The sequence below is a fragment of the Carex rostrata genome, chromosome 9 (assembly GCF_964058835.1).
Source record: "Carex rostrata chromosome 9, lpCarRost1.2, whole genome shotgun sequence".
Taxonomy (NCBI): Eukaryota; Viridiplantae; Streptophyta; class Magnoliopsida; order Poales; family Cyperaceae; genus Carex; species Carex rostrata.
In genome coordinates this window covers 3315840-3338126 of record NC_135926.1, presented here as the reverse complement: position 1 = coordinate 3338126, position 22287 = coordinate 3315840, and the positions used below count along the sequence as shown (strand labels likewise).

General features: G+C 34.1%; 1 protein-coding gene across 1 annotated transcript; it reads left to right on the top strand.

Moving 5' to 3' along the window:
- Nucleotides 1-8538: 8538 nt before the first annotated feature.
- LOC144559167 (pfkB-like carbohydrate kinase family protein) lies at nt 8539-11663 on the top strand. Its single transcript, XM_078308149.1, has 5 exons — nt 8539-8949; nt 9563-9810; nt 10161-10452; nt 10800-10952; nt 11214-11663. The coding sequence occupies exons 1-5, from the start codon at nt 8620-8622 to the stop codon at nt 11604-11606; spliced, it is 1416 nt and encodes a 471-aa protein (XP_078164275.1). The 5' UTR covers nt 8539-8619; the 3' UTR covers nt 11607-11663.
- Nucleotides 11664-22287: the final 10624 nt, after the last annotated feature.

Below are 22287 nucleotides of genomic sequence, written 5' to 3'. Positions count from 1 at the left end.
TTTTTACAATTAAATTCAAATGAATTAAAAACAAGAATCAAGTTAATTGTGCTAATAAAATGGAAGTTAAACCTTAATTAAGGTTCCCCTAAATAAGTAGGTTAAGTGTGAATCGAAACCGCGTCGAAATTTTGAGATTTTGGAATTTTATAGGCTCAGTGCGGATGGGATTGACCCGCAGTGCGGGTGGGTGCATCCGCACTCATACAATTCTGTGTTGGTCCAAAATTGACTAAGTACTGAGTGCGGGTGAGTGACCCGCAGTGCGGATGGGTCCAGCCGCACTCATGAATTTCTGTATTGCACTGAATTTTCCTGAAATCGGCTAAGTAGTGAGTGCGGATGAAGTTGACCCGCAGTGCGGGTGGGATTCATCCGCACTAGGCTCGGATTTTCTTGAATTTGGTCTGAAAACTTTCTAAGTCCCGAGTGCGGGTCAAGCCACCCGCAGTGCGGATGGGTGCATCCGCATTCAGGGTAATTTTAACCCTAAAATCCAAATCAAAGCTTTTCTCTCTCTCTCTCTTCCACCATTCCCCATTTTAAGTGATTTTCGTCCAAGAGAGAAGAAAAAGAGCTCGTGAGTTTCCGTTTCTTTCAGACTCCCGATTGTTGCGAGAAATCGAGTTTGGAACCGAGAAAGCAGCCGAGGATCTCTCCGAACCCTCATATTTGGTATTTCTTTCTCTCTCTATTTCTTTCGAAACCTCGAATTTTCTCGATTTCTCAGATTCTCGTTTTAAACCCGAGATTTGTGTTCGAATTGCTCGAGGACTAGTTCCTCTACACTCCTTACTAGTTTGTTTGTCAATCTTTTTCCCGATTTCTTCCGATTTGTGAAATCTGATTTCTAGGGTTTCGTGCCAAAATTGAAAGTGGGCATAATCGTGATTTGATTTGTTTAACCCGACCAATTAGACTTGTAATCGGTAGGGTTGCCTCCTGATCGTGAATTTTTAGAACGTTTAACGGTTAATTTGAGGTTTTGACCAAATTAGGGTTAACCAATCGGTAAATTGATTTGATTCGAGAACCAAAGTAATAAAACGGTGATTGATTGTTACCAAAGTGAAATGGTATATGGCTAGAGGGCCTAGATGCATTTGTGCACCGTTATATGAGATTTTTAATAAGAAAGAAGGAACCGAAAAGAATTGATTAGGGACGGTACCAACCCTAAGTAAACGTATAGACCACTAAACCCGAATTAAACCAAGTAAACGTATAATATAGGTGTAGGCTCGGTCGAGCAAGATATCGCGAGACAATTCGAGACGCCCGATCCGTAACTAAGCGTTACGCTCATCAAAATAAGGTGCGGGATTCTTGGACTTGTTTGATACTTTATTTTCAGGAATTAAACTGTTTATTCGTTTGTCATGTTGAATGATTAATTGTTGCATATTTTGGAATTCATGCTGCATATAGATTCTTGCATAAATGAGAATGATTGAATTGTTCGGTTAAGGTTAATTGGCATGTTGGTATGGTTATTATTTGATTAGTTCTATTAATTGTTCTTGATATGAATGAATCTGCCAGGCCGACCTGTTTAGGTGGCTGGATAAGGTAACGGTGACCTATCCGTTGACCTGTGTTTATGAATTTGCCAGGCCGACCTGTTTAGGTGGCTGGATAAGGTGACGCTGCTGACTTATGCGTTGACCTGTTCGAATTTGCCAGACCGACCTGTTTAGGTGGCTGGATAGGGTGACGCTGCTGACTTATGCGTTTGACCTGTTAGAATTTGCCAGACCGACCTGTTTAGGTGACTGGATAGGGTGACGCTGCTGACTTATGCGTTTGACCTGTTATGATTTTGCGAGACTGACCTGTATGTGTGGCTTTGATATATATATTTGCTTGAGATTTAGCAAAGTTGACCTGTATAGGTAACTTTGATTCCAGGTGATTGCATTTGTCAAGTTGACCTGTATTGGTGACTTGTAACCGAACCTTAGGAAATGGTTAAGCCAAACAGCAATTGCAGATGGGTGTCTGATAAAGGGTCCAGCTTGGTTGGCCATCTGTAGGCGTCTGTAACCCTACAGATGTGGGTTTGATAACGGTTCAGCTCGAAAGAACATTTGTGGTTGCTACCAGTCATAATGAAATGAGTTAAGCCAAATTTATGTTGTGTTTTGAAATCCATCTTGGAAATTCCGTGAACTGTGTTTCAGGTTGATTAATTGCTGTCGAGCATTGGCATTCTGTTATTTATGATTATATATATATGTTTGAACTGTTATTGTTTGGGTTTCATTTTTGAATATAGAGTTTGATTGCAAGTCCAATAATCTAAACTGTGGCAAATTTCGCACTGAGAATTTATTCTCACCCCCACCCTCCCGGTTATTTTACAGGTACTGGTGCGACTGATTCCGGAGAGGCACGAGAGGAGTAGGCCTTAGTAGCTTACCAGTATATGACCCTAGATATGTCTTGGTTGTATAGATTTAGGGTAGGCATCGTGGTTGGTATCCGGATGAGATACTTTTGTTGTATTATTTACTGTCCAGACTGTGTACTCTGATTTTATATTAGAAACTTGTTTTTATTGCTTGTTGTTTGGTTTGAATTGTTAATTGCCTTGTAAGCATACACGACATTGTATGCTTACGGCGGGGGACTGTTACGACCCGTGGCCGCGGGGTGTGACAATATTAAATAAAAATAAAACACATGTTGATGAAATATTTGCATTTGCTATAGCAAGCGATGTTATAAACGAAGAAGATAATGTGCTAAAAACTCTAGAAAAGTGTAGACATATAAATAATTGGCCTAAATGGAAAGATGTCATACAAGCAGAATTAAAGTTCATTAGACAAGCGGCAAGTATTTGGACCTGCAGTCCAAACGCCCAAAGATGTTAACTCTGTAGGTTACAAATGTGTATTTGTCATAAAAAGAAATGAGAAAAATAAGATTGTGAGATATAAAGTAAAGCTAGTGGCACAAGGCTTTACACAAATACATGGAGTCGATTATGAAGAAACGTATTCACCTCTAGTGGATGCGATAACTCTCAGGTATCTAATAAGTCTCACAGTTGCAGAAAATCTAAAAATACGACTTATGGATGTTGTAACAGCTTATTTATATGGTTCACTTGACAGTGACATATACATGAAAGTCCCAGAAGGATTGAAAATGCCTGAAGTATGTAAGTCAAAACCTAAAGAGATGTACTCTATAAAATTAAGAAAATCTTTATACGGACTAAAACAATCTGGTCAAATGTGGTATAATCGACTGAGCGAATACTTTCTAAAAGAATGATATAAAAATAATATAATTAGTCCATGTGTTTTCATTAAAAGATCAAATCTAGGTTTCACAATCATTGCATTAAATATTATTGGATCTCCTGAAGAGATTGAGAATACTGCAAAATTATTGAAGAATGAGTTTGAAATAAAAGACCTTGGTATAACAAAATTTTGTCTCGGCTTGCAGATCGAACATATAAAGAATGAAATATTTATTCATCAATCCAATTATGTTGAAAAAGTATTAAAGAGATTCAATATGGATAAAGCTCATCCTTTGAGCACACCAATGGTCGTACGATCGCTAAATGCAGAAAATGATTCTTTTCGCATGCAAGAAAATAATGAAAAAATGATTGGTCCTGAAGTACTATACTTAAGTGCACTAGGGGCATTATTATATCTTGCAAATAATACGAGACCCGATATTGCATTTGCAGTAAATATGTTAGCAAGATATAGTTCCAAAAAACCATAAGACATTGGAATGAAATTAAATAAGTATTTTGATATCTTTGCGGAACTAGAGATATGGGGTTATACTATAAAAAATATACAAAATTCAATTTAGTTGAATATGCAGATGCAAGATATTTGTCGGATCCACATAAAGCACGATCTCAATCGGGATATGTATTCACCTATTGTGGAGCTGTAATTTCATGGCGATCGACAAAACAAACTCTTACGGCTACATCTTCAAATCACGCCGAACTGATCTCCTTATACGAGGCAGGTCGAGAATGTGTTTAGTTATAGTCAATGATTCAAAACATTCAAGAAGAATGCGAACTTGAAAACATCAAGGTAAATCCTACTCCGCTATATGAAGATAATGCAGCATGCATTGCACAAATCAAAGAAGGATATATCAAAGGAGACCAAACTAAACATATTGCGCCAAATTTTTTTTTGACACATGACCTACAAAAAGAAGGCGTAATAGATGTTTTCCAAGTTCGATCAATCAACAATCTGTCAGATTTATTCACAAAATCTTTACCGACAAAGGTTTTTGTACAACTCACAAAGAAGATAGGTCTACATCGATTGAATGATATTCAATGATATCAAAATGAGAGGAAGCGTTATACACACTGTACTCTTTTTTCCTTAACCGAGTTTTTATCCCAATGATTTTTTCTTAGTAAGGTTTTTAATGAGGCAGTACATGGTCTTGAAGTATTATGTTAATATTGATCCTGAAATATCATATTAATAGCGTATAATGAAAGATGAACATCCAAGGGGAAGTGTTATAAAATATATTTATGTGGATGTTCATTCTATAACTTTCAATAGTAATTCTCATTTTATTGCCCACTACTCCCACTACTACGGGCATTCATTTTCTCTTTTATTATTGGAACATCTCTTTCTAGCATATAAATAGAGACTTTGTAAATAGAGAATGTACACACATATTATATATAAAGAAAGTAAATAAAATTATGTTATTGCTCTCTCTATCTTTCTTATTATTTAATTTACTTTTGTTGCAACTTTATTTTAATTTTACAATAAAGACAAATTTGTTAATTTTTTTAGGGCATTAATAAATAAATCGGCTCCCTCCGCCTCTGCTATAAAAATAATCTAGTCTTATTTCAAAGAGATGTTAAAGTGTTTGAATTGCACATATTTGTAGTGATGCTATTTGCGAGTTAAGTTATTGTATTCTTAAATTATCGACGACATGAAGTTACGGGTGGATCCAGAATTTTAATCAGGGTAGGCACAAAATATTGACAAGAGTATAATAATTTTTTTCTAATTAATTGAAGCGGAGTAGCGATAAAGATCTAAAAAAATCACGGCATGACATGACACGTGTGCAAGTTATGTGTTGTAACTTGCATGTCTCGTGCTATGACTATTAAATTATCATATATATATATATATATATATAGTGGCTAATATGCATTCGGTTGCATATGGACTGAAGTGCTACCGGTCCAAATTTGATTTTTCAAAATCCAAACGGTCAATCTGAACCGTTCATCTTGTTCTCCATATTAATATGTGCTTGGAGACCAAATTTTATATTTTTCTGAATTTTTTTTTACTATTTATTAAGTATTTTACAAAATTGTTGATCCAACGGTGGCTGCTGATTTTACTGTTTTGTTAAGCCACCGTTGGATCAACAATTTTGTAAAATACTTAATAAATAGTAAAAAAAATTCAGAAAAATATAAAATTTGGTCTCCAAGCACATATTAATATGGAGAACAAGATGAACGGTTCAGATTGACCGTTTGGATTTTGAAAAATCAAATTTGAACCGGTAGCACTTCGGTTCATATGCAACCGAATGCATATTAGCCAATATATATATATATATATATATATATATATATATATATATATATATATATCTTTCAAAAATTTGGCACGACATGGCACGTCACACACATGGTCAAATGTAATTAGAACCGTTAGATTTTGATCGAATGACAAATCTTAAATAAACTAACTTAAATTATGAAAAAAAAAGTTAAACTTGATTGGTCACGTTTGAACATGCCGCGTAAGGTTAAGAAGTGACTAACGTGTTGTGACTATTCACGTGTCAGGTGTCATGACCACCCTTCCTAATTTGTTCACCGCATGGCACAACACAGATAAATCTGACTTGTCATTGCATAAAGCATGATCCAAGTCATGACGTGACTAGTCACACCACGTTATGCGAACCTATTTTTTCTCCTGGCAAATCAACGATTCTTCTGAGTGAAGCAGCAAATCAGACTGCTTTTTTTTCTCTTTCTTTTACACGAATCAGTCTGGCCTGACTTTCTTTCCCGTGCAATTTTCTTCTACCGAGTCATGAATTGAATTCAGGGGTAGGCACAAGTATAAAATACCAGGGTCTAAATTTTTTTTTTTGAATCAAGGGATAGGCAAGTGCCCACCCCTGCCTCTCTTTGGGTTCGCCACTGGTTACAGGTGAAAATGGAGCAGATACGAAGTGGATAGTGGTAAAACTATATCTATATATTTTTTTAAAATTTCTTGAATACAGATATGGAGCAGATATCAGATGCATACGAATTTGGATCAAATTGGATATCTATGAAAATAATATTAAAAAATATTAAAATTCGTAATATTTATCTAATTACAATAATGAATGACATAAATTTTTCATAACATATATTAAAGTATATGATATATATTTACTATTTGAATACAAATAATTGAAACGGTATTCTCCGACATTTTTATTTTTACCCAAATTTTAAAATATTTTAATAAAAATAATTAGGTTTTTAAAAAAAAATTAAAAATACCCAAAGTGCGGAAAAATTCCGCACCCTGGAATAAAAATTCGGGAGTGCAGAATTTTTCCGCACCTTGGAATAAAAATTCGGGAGTGCGGAATTTTTCCGCACCCCGGAATAAAAATTCGGGAGTGCGGAATTTTTCCGCACCCCGAAATAAAAATTCAGGAATGCGAAATTTTTCTACGGCCCATCCCCTTTTTTTGGTTTTTTGCAATAAATAGGCGTTTTTTTCTTCTTCTTGTAAATAACCCTACAGACCAATCAAATTTGGATAATTATAAAATCAGTTTGAACTGGTTAGACATAGATTAAATTTTGATTAATCTAACAAATAAATGAGGAGGTTTTAAATTTTTGTGCCTCCTATATCTCTATCTATTATTTTAGAATAACATTTTTTTATTTTAAAAACTTATAAGTCAAAATAGTACAAAACTTACAATAAAAAATAAAGTTCAAATGTCATGATCTTTTGTGTATATAGACAAAATAATATGGATTATATCTGACACTTAAAATTTATGTTTTAAATAATAAGTCATTAAAATTTTAAAATGAAGACATGGAGACACAAAAACTGAAGACATTTGAACCATCCAATAAAACTTCGAAATGAATTTTGTAAAAAAATCGAATAAAATCCGACCAATGGTGGGATATTCTTCTTCTTAAGAAATAATATTTATATATAAATTCCGTCGATTTTGCAAAATCCAACTATTCAAATTGAATTATTTTTATTCTAATTAATTAGTATTTGAATTGAAAATTTTATAATTATTTTTTTAGGAGAATTTAAAAAAACGAGGAGAGGAAAAAAATTATAATTCTTAATAAATGATATTAATGAACATAATAAAACTTCACCACCTCACCTTTTCACACTGTTTTATTTATTTTCTCTACACGAATCATTTAATTTTCTATTCTAAATTTTACGAACCTGTAACGAATTTTCGATTTATGAATCTCGTCGATAATTATAAATTATTATAGGTACTATACTTTATTTTTTTATTTTTTTTTAAATCTCAAATTTTAATATACATAATTTTATAGTTTATTTATATTTCGAAATTTTTAGATTCATTTAAATTGATAATAAAATTTCTAAACGATCATTTGGTTTAATTAGTAAAATTTTAATTTGAGTGAAAATTTTAAATTAGCATGATTAATATTTATTTAAAATTTCGGGATATAACAATAACTCAAAATTTTCAGATTTGCATAGAGGCCCCTCTACTTAATTAATTTACACAATTCAAGTTTATTCGCATTACACCCCTCCTTATTATCTAAGTTTACCAATAACCCCTCTATTTAAATTTTGTGCCTTTACCAATATCATAACGGAGGTCATCTAGAGGGTTCAAGCAATTCGATCGAGTCGGGAAAATCATGGACAGGGAGGGAGAGGAGAGAAAGAGAGAAGGGAGAGAGGATTAATTGGGTGCTTCAAGATCCGTGCTGGATTTAATTCAAAGGTCTAATAATTTTATTCCGGGGTGCGAAATTTTTCCGCACTTCCGAATTTTTATTCCGGGGTGCAGAATTTTTCCGCACTCCCGAATTTTTATTCCGGGGTGCAGAATTTTTCCGCACTTTGGGTATTTTTAAATTTTTTTCAAAAACCTAGTTATTTTTATTAAAATATTTTAAAATTTGGATAAAACTAAAAATGTCGGCGGTATTCTTATCCACGCGGATATTCAAATATCAAATATCCACATTTAAATTTTCGAATACGTATTTGATTCGGATCGGATATAATCCATACCGTTTTCACCCCTACACGAAGTTGATACCCAAGCCTTATTACAAAAAATGTTCTTATTAAAAATACAAAAGATATAATTAGAAAATCACCTTATGAACAAAATATGCACCGATAAGAACAGAATCCACCCTTTTTTGAGAAAATAGAAAAAAAAAATATAATAAAAAAACAGCGCTCAAATCAGATCCTCTCTTTTTTCCATTTTCACTACCGCACTACGGACCTCTCTTTCTCTCCGTCTTTGCACCTCCTTTGGTCGTTTCACCTTGAACCTCTCCGCATGTCCCTTGTCAAAACCCTAACAAGTCTTCCCGTCACAAGCCGTAACTCTAATTCCAGTCACGGGCACGTCTTACAGCTCCCCCGGCGGCGGCGGCGAGCGGTGTTAGACCGCCACGTCGCCGGACCTATCCACCTCTCTGGTTTACACGCCAGCTTGAATGGTAATTTCGAGGCTTCAAAGAGATTGGTTTTGGACAAGGCTGCAGATCTTGCCACATTAGGAAATCTCTGTGTGGATATTGTGTTAAATGTACCGAGCTTACCTCCAGCGAATAGAGATGAAAGAAAGAACTACATGGAGAAACTGGCCTCTTCTCCTCCTGATAAGGTTTGTTTTTGTATTGCATGTTTTGATTTATTTCAACTTTTGGATGGTTAGATATAACTCTCCCTGTCACTACGTAATGACGATACCAGAATATTTTAAATCTGATAAGCTTGTCTGGTAGCTCATAGGAACGATAGCCTGTCATACAAAAAAGTTGTACCTCTCATTGTACGATTTGCTCGATTGATTAGGCTTTCAGGTTCTTTCCATTTCCATTTTATTGGATGCGGGGTGGTTGGATATAACGATTTCTTTTGTACTTTTCCCTTTTTAGTTTCTCCTCTTTTTGTATCCGGGGCCAGGGGGAAGTTAACAGCAGCTGGGTACTTTCTTATTGTTGTTTAATTCTTGTTGAAGAGAGCTTATTTGGGACCTCACTTGAAATATTTTTCTGAAGACACTTATCTCAGTCTCTCAGCCAATGGCTAGGCACTAATGTGGCCTAATATCAAATGTAGTGCTCTTGGGTACTGATTCCCATCCATGTCAGGTCCAGTACCAAATGCTATGTCAATGCTGGTGCTGCATCAGGTGAATACCATGGCAGCTGTTAGTCTCCTTAATTGCTTCCTAATTGAAATCAATAAACTCTAGTAATGGTTTTTTTGTGTAGAAATTTTGGGAGGCGGGGGGCAACTGTAACTTGGTCATAGCTGCATCTCGTCTAGGGTTGAAGTGTGTTACCCTAGGCCATGTTGGTGATGAAATTTATGGCAATTTTCTTTTAGAAGTTTTACATGAAGAGCATATTGGCTCAGTTGGTATGATGGATGGTACTGATTTGGAAGCATATTGTGATGCTTACGAGACGCTTTTATGTTGGGTCTTGGTTGACCCTTTCCAGCGGCATGGCTTTTGTAGGTACTGAACCTTTATTATTCTCAAAATAGTTACCCTACCAGTTAGTAAGAAGGCACAATTTTTTTAATTTGGTGTCTATATAGACACCAATCCATTATTGTTTGGTTATTTTAGCACAGAAAGTTGAGAATTCTGGAAATATTTGACGGGTACGTAAGAACTTACCAGGTACGGTGCCTATTCCGGATTAAGGGCCTTTTTCTAAGGAAATTGGCTAATGTAGATATGATACCTTTGGTGCATGTACTTGTAGGAGCTACTTTGGTAATGTATTATAAGAATCATAACCTTCAGAAAATTGAAAGTACATATTTTTACTCTTAATTTTTTTTATTTTCTTGTTATATTAGCCGTGCAGATTTTAGTGATGAGCCAGCATTTAGTTGGATAAAGAAATTACCTGAAAAAGTCAGAAACACAATTCACGAATCAAAAATTTTATTTTGCAATGGGTATGCCTTTGACGAACTACACCCCCACGTAATAGTCTCTTCAATTGAATGTGCAATGAGTTCTGGCACAGCTGTTTTCTTCGACCCTGGTCCACGTGGCAGTACTCTCTTTCATGGTACGCCTGATGAGAGAAGAGCACTTGATCTCTCTCTCAGGCTAAGTGATGTTCTCCTTTTAACTTCTGATGAGGTTATTTTTCTCAATCTTTATTATATAGTTATTGCATTCAATTTCATTTTTACGGTGATTCTGCAACTTTAGAGAGTCTAATTTTTCCTCATTGGACTCATTGTGGCACCTAAAGATCAGCATAGTTGATTCTGGTAAGTGGTAACTCACTCGCCTTAGTACTGGAATGTATGATGGAACTTTGGAAAGAACATTTTGTTTTGCATTTTTTTGGGTTTTGTTTGCATGTGTTTCTTTGGGGCTTCCTAGTCTATTTATCCAAGACAAATTTGAAAATCTATTATATGCTTGAATTTCATCATGAATGGTATGTATATGTGATCTTTAGCAACTTGATTGTGTGGTAGGCTGAGTCGCTAACGGGTACAAAGAACGCAATAAAGGCTGGTCAGGAGTTGCTGAAAAACAGTTCTCGCACAAAGTGGGTTGTGATTAAGATGGGTTCCAAGGGATCTCTTATGATTACCAACTCCATGGTTTCTTGTGCACCATCTTTTAAGGTTTTTTCTTTGCCTGTTTTTTTTTCCTCTACTTTTTAATTGTCTTGAAACTTCCCATGCTTGCATTTTGACACCTCCATATCGATATTTTAATATATTTTTGTAGAGTAGCATAATTGGTGTAGATAATAAGTTAATGCAAATGAGCAGATTGCCCATGTTTTCCTTGTTTAGTGTTAAACCGAATGGTAGTCACATCTAATGCAGTCAGTTACCATATTATTGGGATTGCAAACCTAACTATTTTCAATTTTGTACCAGGTTGAGTTAGTGGACACAGTTGGGTGTGGGGACAGTTTCACGGCGGCCATAGCTTATGGGTTTCTGCATAACTTGCCAGCTTCTCAAACCCTCATGCTTGCAAATGCAGTAGGTGCTGCTACGGCAACTGGTTGCGGAGCGGGTAGAAATGTAGCCCATTTAGAGAAGGTTTTAGATCTGTTGAAACAATCTAAAATAAACGAAGATTACACATTTTGGACCGAGTTACTTGAAGAAAGTGAGGCGTCTTGTATGGTGTCTCTTGTTTCAGGTTTGGTTGTTAATGGGTGCACCGACCGCTTCTCTTGTGTACCTGTTAGGAATGTTGTTAAGGATATTTTGTCCATGTTTGAGGGGGCCCATGAGAAAACCACAATAAATCTTAGTTATTAATTAAAGATCGACATATAATACTAGGAGGTGATATTTGTATTGCCAATTTTTTTGTATTATTTCATGCCCTTTTCTGGGTGATATTGTTCAGATTGTTATCTTAGAGTTCGGTTTGGTTTAGTATATGTTGCATAAAAAAAATTCTGATTTATCGTCATGATTTGTGTCATTTATTATTAATTGGTCATCTAAGGGATTTTTGTTTTGTTTGCATTTTTTTGATAGAGAATTAGAGACCTGCTCTAAGTAACGAACTCAGAACGTCAAACTTTTTTTTTTGAAAGAAAGGCGTAAGCCCGTTTCATTGCCATGTACAGACCAAACAAAAACATAAAAGCAACATACAATGAACGGAATGTGCATCAGTCATGTATCAACCCACCAAAAGCATACGCAAAACATGCAAGTATTAGCTGAAATACTGTCATTAGCACAAAAATAAAACTAGTCTATGCCACCAGAGGAGCAATTGTGGACATGACGTGCAATCAGCAGAGCCTAAGAAGTGTCACTGGAGATCCATTCCACCATTTGAGCATCTTCTGGGCAGACCACCTGGAGGGGCACTTCATCTAAATCCTGTGGCATCCAGTTGTTAGCCGCTGTCTGTACTTCCTCCTTTAGTTGACCTGTCCAGTATGAAATGAGAGAAATAATATTTAGTATCACAGTACGACATGTGTGAACTACTGAATCTCTAAAGCACAATCGATTACGCTGGTTCCAAATATTCCAGATGACTGCACTAACTACAACCAAAAATACATTTCGATGATCTTTATTCATAGTTAGAGCAAACTAGATGACATCATCCATACAAGCTTAGGATCCTTAGTATCCTTCAAAGATGCATTTCGATGAAACCTTAGGATCCTTCAAAGAGTTTGTCAAAGTTTTTGTAAAAGCTTTTCAAGGCCCAAATCGAACAACTGCACAACATCCGAAATTTTTTTAGTTAGCACCCCCAAAAATTTGAAATTAAACCATCACCATCTAAAATCCTAAATTTCAGTTTTTACCACCAACGCGTACCAGTTCATGCACCAAATTGATTTTTATTATTATTATTTTATTATTTTTTATTTTTTGGTGCGCACACTGCAACTTTTTTTTTCTTTTTTTTTAAGTTTTGTTCTAAATTGTTCGATTTGGCCTAAATTTTTTTTTTTCTGTTCTATTCTATTTTGTTCAATGGTAATTAGAACTATATGTACACATAAAATTTGACGGTGAAATTGTAGAAAATAGAACACACTTATTTAACAAATATAATTTTGAACTAAAAATTACTACAACAAATAATACGCACAATTTGAGCAATGTTTTGTACTAAGTTGTTGCATCAATTTGCTACAAATTATACACACAATTCGATCAACGTTTTATACTACAAATTATACGTAGAATAGAAAAAAAAGTAGTCTAAAACTTTCAAACAATTTAGAACAGAATGAAAAAAAAAATTGGTGCGCATACTAGTGTCGCACCAAAAAGTAAAAAAAAAAAAACCGATTTGATGCGTATATCCAGTCCACACACACAAAAATTTGGTGTGCACACTGGGTATGTGTGAGTGGTAAAAACTTTAAGATGTTGGTTGGTGTTTGTTTAATTTGATTTATTAGGGTGCTAACTAAAAAAATTTCAGAAAAAAAAACCTTCAAATAATAAGATACGGGATTTTGTGGATTTTGTTCCACTTCGAATGGGATAACGGTATCCTAATTTTTTTTTTTTTATAAAAATGATTTAAAAATGTTTGAATTTATTATCACATTTTACCATGTCCGATCATTAGCAGCCATTTTTTTTTTGACTCAATCATTATCACATATATAGCAGAGAGATTAGGACTTCCAAGTATATATATTATCTTAACTTGACGTGCAGATTATATTTTCTTTGAAAGTAATAAGTTAACATTTTGACCGAATATAATCTCTCTCTCTCTCTCTCTACACGTGCTCTCTGCCATGATAAAAAGAAAACTGCTAATACATGAGGCCGTATCTTGGACTTTAATTGGCAAATGCACCTTTTTCCAAATGCCTAACTTATGATGAATAGGGCACACCTTTCATCTATCATAGTTGTAAATTTCTTCTCTTCACACTATTCCCTTAGAAATATCTAGGATTGTATATATTTTAGTCAAAAGTTTCTAGTAGAAGACTAGAAGGGTAAGAATTAATGGATCATCAATAATTATTTTCATATGAATTTATGATCTTTTGCGTCTGTCGTTCCAAATCGTGACTTCAAGATCATGGAATTCCATGTAAATATACATTCATACATGAATGCAGGGGCCGAATAAAGAAATTACTACAACGAGGGCATAAGTTAATAAAAGTAATGTTCAACAAAAACGGGATATATTTCTTGCTTTAATTAAACAATGTTTTATTAATAGTTAATAGATATGACAAACTATAAATGATATTAAAAATAGCATAAATTATACATGAAATTAACAACGTTTTTGAACTACGAAGGACTTAATAAAATGTTGCATAGACCACAATTCACACACACCTAAACCAAATTTGTGATACAAACCATACAACTAAAATAAAATTTTTAATCACATGCACTGCATCAATTCATGTTACACATTTTAGAGAAGATCTTAATCTCCCTTGCTTTCTGTATTTTGACTGGTCAAAGAGTGTGTATGAGTCTTTGCATTGCTTACATGCCAGGTCATGATACCTTCTCCCTTTGACTGAGATTCATGATGCTACATGCCTACATCTACTTTGATTTACCAAAGATAGATAAATTTGGAGACAAGTAGCAGCTCTTTCCGTGTTGAGTATACAACTAGACTATTTGAGATTTTTTTTGTTGTTGTGTTTAATATTTTTGTAAACAATTTGAGGGTTAACTATCTTTTGTATTCTAGTTCACATTTGTAAAAGTTAAATTTTTAGTTCACATGTGAGGGTTACTGTCTTATTTTTCTTCTCTACTTCACATTTGACCATACAAGTGCCCAGATATATGCTACAACTGAAAAATTATGTCACCAAAAAATCTGTAGCACCATAACTTCTTTTTTAAGAATTCCTACTATATATTAACTAATAAAAAAATAACTGCTATCATATATATTGTAAAATGTTACAATTTGAAAGAAAATAGCACATAATACGGGTAAGAAGGAATATACTGATAATTTTTTTTCTCAATCATAATAATCAATAAAATAATTATTAAAATTTAAAAGTAAAATTATCAATACATTTTTTTATTATATAGGTAATGGCGTGTTGAATTTGCATGACATAATTTAGGTAGCATGGGGCCAAATCATGAGAAAAATTGAGATTGGTCCCCAGACTACCCCACCTTATCTATTGATGCCCAGATGCCGACCAATCAGATTCACTCACATCAAATGCATGCTGGATGGACCTCCTTTGAGTACAAGTTCAGTTTAACTGCAAACCTGGATAGACTTGGATCCTCTGTGGTTGTTGCAACCACCACAAGATGTGGCGAGTCACCTACGTCCGACTGTTAATTACCATTCTTTTGTAGAAATAAACAATTAGAGTTTTTCTTCTCTTTTAATTGTATTTTTATTTTCCCTTAGTGACTCGTCACATATTAAGAACTTTCTTGTTTGCTACCGGAGTTTGGGTATCAAGCCCATTTAATTGGCTGTTAATTATTCTTCGCCTTCATCGATTCATTGATTCATTAATTGTTCTACCCTTATATGCATATTTGCATGGTACTATGGTAGCACTAATTGTTCTACCCTTATAGGCATATTTGTATGGTAGCAACTAGGGCTGCAAACGGATCGGATAATGGTAAAATTATATTCATATCTGTTTTTTATTTTTATTTTTGAATATAGATATAGATCGGATATTAAATAGATACGGATACAGATTAGATATTAAACGGATATGGATACAAATATTCATTTTTTATAATAACTAATAACATAATACACATTAAATTATATATATCTACTATTCGGATACGGATAATCGGATATCCCTATCTAATTTTCAGATACGGATTCGGATGCATGTTTACTTAGAAAAAAAAAAAAAACAAATTACTTGATGGATGTCTCAGAGTCAGAACTTCTTTAAAAAATAAATTACTTGATAGATGTCTCAGAGTGAGAACCCCTTTAAAAATAGATGAATTATTTGATGGAAAAAAGGAATTTTTTTTTTTTTTGTGTGTGTGGGGGGGGGGGGGGGGGGGGGGGGGGGAGGTGAATAAGGAAATTCATGTCACCTGAGGTAACATAAATTTTGAGTTTAGATCTGGATTGTTTGATATGATTTGACACAAATATTGAAGGGGTCCCGTACATTTTATCTCGGGCCGAATTCTTATCGGACGGTCTGAATCTAAACTCAAGTACTCAGAGGATATGGACTCAGAACTGGGAGGGGGGCAGGGTAATGTGTCAACTTATTAATGTCTAGATTAAGACCATGGCCTACTAAATACTAATTGATGGAACAATAACAATATAGCTTATCAATTAATTAACGAACTAAATGACTGTTTGGCCTATTTGTGGCATAGCTCGTAGGCAAATTAGGGAGAAAACAAAGATCATAAAATGTCCAAATCTTTTATATGTATATTTTGTTTGTATATCATTAACTAATGGACAAAGCAAGTCCGTCTGCTGCATGTAGCTACTCCTGTAAGACAAATAACAATCTGAATTCTCATTTTTAATGCATTATCATTCCAAATTGAACCATAGTGTAAATGAGAAAAATCTTGAAGAAAAATTTACGTAAATGACACATATATAATTAATATAATATTTTTCCTTATGATTAATTGGTGGGTTGAGTTTACGCCAGCAACATTTTTACACGCAGAACACAATCATGATCAGATGCATTATGGTGATGTGTACCAGTACTGTACTTTGAGCTAATAGCAGTGTTGTAGGATGTTGTACAAAGCTATTCTATTTTTTGATGAGCAGGGTAGAATTCTTGACTAGTCAAGAGTACCTTTCTGGGAGTTTAAAAACCTAAACAAATTTAATATTAGATAATCTATAAAACTCTTGAACCATATTTACATAGCGAACTTTATTTAAATTCATAGAAGGATGTTACTTATTATCCAAATTTATTCATTTGTACTGCAAACAAAATCTAGTTATCTTTTTGTGAGCTAGCAAAGCTAAGGTATAAATCCTATAGCATAACTTAAGATTGAGAAAACAAATTATGAAGGCGTGTATAAATTATTTAAAGGTATAAAACAAAAGAAAATTATACCTGATGTACAAGTTCCACCTACCACTTTCAGCGCTAGGTCATAGTCTTGTAAAAGTAAAACCTATTTCCACGAAAGAAACTTAAAAGCAATCTATTCATGATCAGATATTGAAAATATCTCGTGAGATCAACATCAAATTAAGCGTCTACTTTTTTCTTTTCGAATAATACGGTGAGGCATGAATGAGAGAAAGACAGGAAATTCGAAGAAACTTGTAAGAATATCAAATTGTACAGCTAAAAATGATCAATAGGAAGAAGAAATAAACAAAAACCACAGCTAGATCTCAGAAGAAAGAATAAATTATTATTTTGTTATTATAACTAGTTATGAACAACAGAACAAGATATATATGCTTAAAACATTTTCTTCGAACTTTTATCCATCACGGACTATCTAGTTAGTTCTAGAAATTAATTAAGACAAATACAAACTAACATAAACTAACAAGCAAATACACAAACAAAAAATAATTGCAAGGGAGAAAAGAAATGCTACCTTACCCATACATAATGAAAAAGATCACAAGAGCTCTTCATTAATTAAACTGCATCAAATCGTGAGGTTTGTGATGCTGCTGTAAGGTGGTTCGGCAGAGGGGGTTTGTGAAGCATTTTATGAGTTGGGGGGAATGAAGCCTGGTCCGAGGCCATTCATAACCTCACAAAGAGAGAGAGATCTGCTCCCTTTGGAAGGGCCTCGAATCAGACAACACTCCCCTCAACTTGAGGTGTCGGTCGAGAGACGGGTTCGGAGAATGGATTGTTTCATTTGCATACATAGCAAGAGAGAGAAAGGGTACATAGCTAGAATGGTTTCCAGATTTTTAACTTGGAGGAGCAGAAGCTGGGTCTCTGATTCTCTGAACAGAAATTGATCCATGCAGTACCAACTTGTCGATCTCTCATGAGGTTTTATATGTTCAGTAAACACGAGGAGAGGATGCGGTGAGTGGTCTATACTCCATATACCTGTCACTGTCAGTTATCAGCCATGGATCCTCTATTAACTTAAAAACCGACAATGCATTTCACACAGAAATAAATATGCTGTTATTTCTTCCTGTTATTCCTCATCCAGCCATTCAAATTTTTTCATGTGCGAATCTCAACAAAGATATTTTTTCATACACAAATCTCAACAAAGTTGAACGGCTGGATGAGGAAATAACAGGGTCATGTTATACAAAGGAATAATAGCAGATTATTTTCCATTTCACACATACGTCTTCACTAGCCTACTTTATTTTTTAACACCAACTGGGGCCCAATATTTCCATTTTGATTCATTGTAAATGCAACTGTCAATCAAACTTTGAATAAAGTTTTGGTGAAGTTCTAAGTTCTAACAGTAGGAAATAAGTCTGCTGTGATTCCGAAGAATCACAGTGACCTGCAATTCCGAAGAATCACAGTGACCTGCAATTCCGAAGAATCACAGTGACCTGCAATTCCCAATCCATCCATTTATTTCTCTTCATGCACGAAGCTCAAAAACAGGTCGTTTATATGCACGGATCTTAAAATGGATAAATGGGTAGATTTGGAATTGTAGTATCCCTGTGTGATTCTTTGGAATCACAGCAGATTTATTTCCCTAATGGTACGATGTGGAGGAGAGTTATTTTAATGGAAAACCAATATGGACTGTTCAAAATTTTCAAAACATCAACGGTGTATATCTTAATATTAGAAACTGAGAATGGTACACATCTCATTGTTGGGGATATGAGATATATGTCCCCTGATTAAGGATAGCTTTCCCAATAAAGATCAACATGTTACCTATATAAAAATTTAGATAGTATGACTTAAATTAAGTCTATTTATACATGTCTTAGATTTGGGACGGGTGAGATGAGCATGTCATAATTGCCAAAGGCTATCACACCGATTATGATAAGTAAGAAAAAGGTATTGAATTAATTAATTACGTCTGACTTCATAAAAAGCTTACTTAAAGTATCATTTTTAATTCATCTAGCGTAGGATCTAGCTTGAAATATGAATGACATAATTATAGATAATAAAAGTGATGGACTGATGGTTAGGATGACTAATTAAAGATTTAGTTAATAATTATATGATGGATGACTTGATTAAAGTTCATCTTTTGGCTGGATTTTTATTCCATGTAAAGCAAAGCATCTATATCTCTGTTGGTTGCCACTTGGAGGGGCTTTGATCAGATTGAGAGCATACGGCAAGTTTTGATGCTAAGCTTAAGACTCAAGCAACTATTTTGTGTGGTTTGTATATTAATAATTTATTGATGAAATCATAGCAAGTACTTGTTTTATGTGGTTAAAAGGATGAAAAGAAGATGAAAAAAAAGTTAAGGTTAGATAGAGGGTGCACCTTCTATTGTCAGAAGGGAGCTTTAATTATAAAGCTTTTGGTAAGAAAAAGTAATTTAATTAGGTGAACTCTATTTGCAATAATAGTACAACTGTACAAGTCAATTAGTACTTTCAGAAATAAAATCAATTGGACTTTCAAATTAACTTTAGTAAAGCATTGTTTTTGAGTGAATACCTTCTAATTTGGGAGAGATATATTGTAAATTCGGATAAAACATAAAATTAGAAAATTTATAAATAGCAAACAATTTGATCCCTGTGAGGCTGTGATAGAGGTTGAATAAAACCCGTTAAGGGTATACCCGCCCGTACCCGCCCGTACCCGCCAGCTAGGGTACCCGTGCCCGAGCCCGGGTATGGGTCGGGTACTCGGGTACGCGGGTACGGGCAAAAACCGGACCGGACCTGTTATTTTAGACCAATACCCGAGTTTACCCTACCCGAGTTAACCCGTACCTGACTACCTGAGTACCCATACCCGTATACCCGAGTACTGTTCATCACAGTTCAAAATTCAAAAAATTTGATTTTTCCCCCCAAAAAAATCAGAAAAAATCAGGAAAAACCAGAAAAAACCAGAAAAAAACCAGAAAAAAAACAGCAAAAAAAAAAAATAAAAAAAATACCCGTATCCGTACCCGCCTTACCCGTCAAGGGTACACGGGTAAGGGTATAGGACGGGTAGGGTATGGGTTTTGAAAATTATACCCGCCATACCCGTACCCGAATACCCTTGTACCCGAGTATACCCGTACCCGAGACGTACCCGTACCCGAGACGGGTATACCCGGGGTACCCTTACCCGCCCGAGTTGCAAACCACTAGGTTGTGACAAAGGTCTTAAATTAATTCTCCAGTTTGTACACGTAGAAGTGAAACTGGGCCAATAGGTGTTGTTAAAAATGAAGGCCTGGTCCAGCAACATTTGGGCCGGATAATCATGAATTAATCGAGTTTACTTTAACGACGTATATATATTAAAGAAAATTTATATGATGGGCCTGAAACCTTGTTATATATATTCACGGCCTAGGTCATGAATCATTAAAAACCGAAATACATTTGCTCCCTGTCGGAAGACTTTAATGCGTAATTTCAAAGAAAAACACATGCTATATGACTCTTGACTTTAAAATTTTAAAATCAGGACCACTATAATAGCATGCATATTTTTTTGGGATCCAATCCTCTATTTGTCCAGACAAGATCTGAGCCGTCCATTAAAAAGATCTGAGTCACTCATCAAAAATATAGTTCAATCTCAGCCATTAATCATTAATTTCGATTTTATATATCTATTTCATGCTGTCAATTATGTAGAAATCTAAATTTAGTTCAAAACGTACTCACCACATGAAAAGACACATGAAAATTGTATCATTTAAGACAACTTAGAAGGACACGCACCTGTCTTCGCTTCTTCCCAACGCAAATATGTATCCCTTTCCTTTTTTTCAAACCACCGACTAGGGTCACTAGGCGTCTCCTTTTATTTGCAATATGATACATCAAAGGGGTGTTCGTGGCAACCATTCTCTCTACAAAAAAATATGTTTGTGCAATGTCAGAAAAATACAAGCCGCTACTTTATCTCATGCCAAAATAATACAAGCCTTTGTATCTTATGCTAATTCTGTATTAAAAGATGATTGCATGATAGTTTTATTAGAGATTGACAATTGATTTAAAAGGGAAATTGATCTTATGCCAAAGGGATTGATACCTATTGAGTCTTTTTTCCAATCTGTTCAATTTTTCAGAAGATAAGAGGAAGAAGGAATCTAATTATTTATAATTGATTATCTCCCCTAAAATTATTTACTAATAATGTAGATAATGTAGACAAATAATATATTATCAAGCTCTAAAGTTATCGCTGGCTCTTATTATTTATTAATACATGATAAAGAAATCAAATAAAAATTAAGAACATCTAAAGAAAATTATCAAAATAATATTTCAATTTCCGTTGCAACGCACGGACACTTAACTAGTTTTAATAAAAGAACTTTACAGATCCCCATCTCCATATGAACCCAAAAAAATAGACACTTTATGTACATACTATTTTATATGGCATAACATATGTTAATGTCTTATTATTTAACAAAAATCAATTCATAATTTTACGCAAATTTTGAATTCAAAACGAACAAATTTAGATGGACTGATTCGAATGAATTAAATTCAAATGGATGGCAGGATCGAGAAGGAAAATAAAAAATATAGTATTAAACATTGGGTATTTTTATTTTTAATGATATCTGATTATATTGAGACGGGATCACGACAATGTTTGACATTGTTCTTAATATTTGCCGCCAAATCTAGACATCAAAATTCAATTCGCTCATTTTATTTATTTATTTATTTATTTTCTTCACAAGGAATGTTTCTACGGGAAGTTATGATATAGAATGAATCTCAAGGATCTTTTATCAATTGATTTTAGTCCATTTATCCATTTGATCTAATATAAAATAATTCAAAAATAAGTGATTTTCTTGGGATGTGTTCCTCATGAAAATAAAAAATATACATTTCGATTTTTAAAATTTGGAATGTATTGAAAAGGTCAGATAGTCGCATTTGATATAAGCTTGTGAGTACGCATCTTCTGCATTAACTCAAAAGAGTATCTTTTGAGTTTAACGCATCTCGGTGTCTGATCAGGATAGAAGTCAATTCGGTTCACACCTATAACGCACAGGGTCTTTTAATATTAGTGTGGATCTCAATCGAACGGTCCAGATCTATTAACGTATGTTCCGTTAGTGCAGAGGATACAAATTCGAAGCTTGTGGCACTAACACTCATCTAGCACGAGTGAAGACGTCTCGGATATGGAGCACATAGTGATAAAACTATATCTATATTTATTTTAAATTTTCAAATACAGATTAAATATTAGATAAATACGATTTCAATTCGATATTTATTAAAAAAATATAAATATTATTAAAAAAAATATAAATATTATTAAAAAATATTATATTAATATTATTTATTTAATTATAATGGTTAATAAGATTTTTTTTCATA

Excerpts from the sequence above, each read along its gene's own strand:
- LOC144559167 (XM_078308149.1), top strand. The coding sequence starts at position 8,620 with ATGTCCCTTGTCAAAACCCTAACAAGTCTTCCCGTCACAAGCCGTAAC. Across the intron at positions 8,950-9,562 it reads CCTCTTCTCCTCCTGATAAG|AAATTTTGGGAGGCGGGGGG; the intron begins GTTTGTTTTTGT and ends TTTTTTGTGTAG. Across the intron at positions 9,811-10,160 it reads CAGCGGCATGGCTTTTGTAG|CCGTGCAGATTTTAGTGATG; the intron begins GTACTGAACCTT and ends TTGTTATATTAG.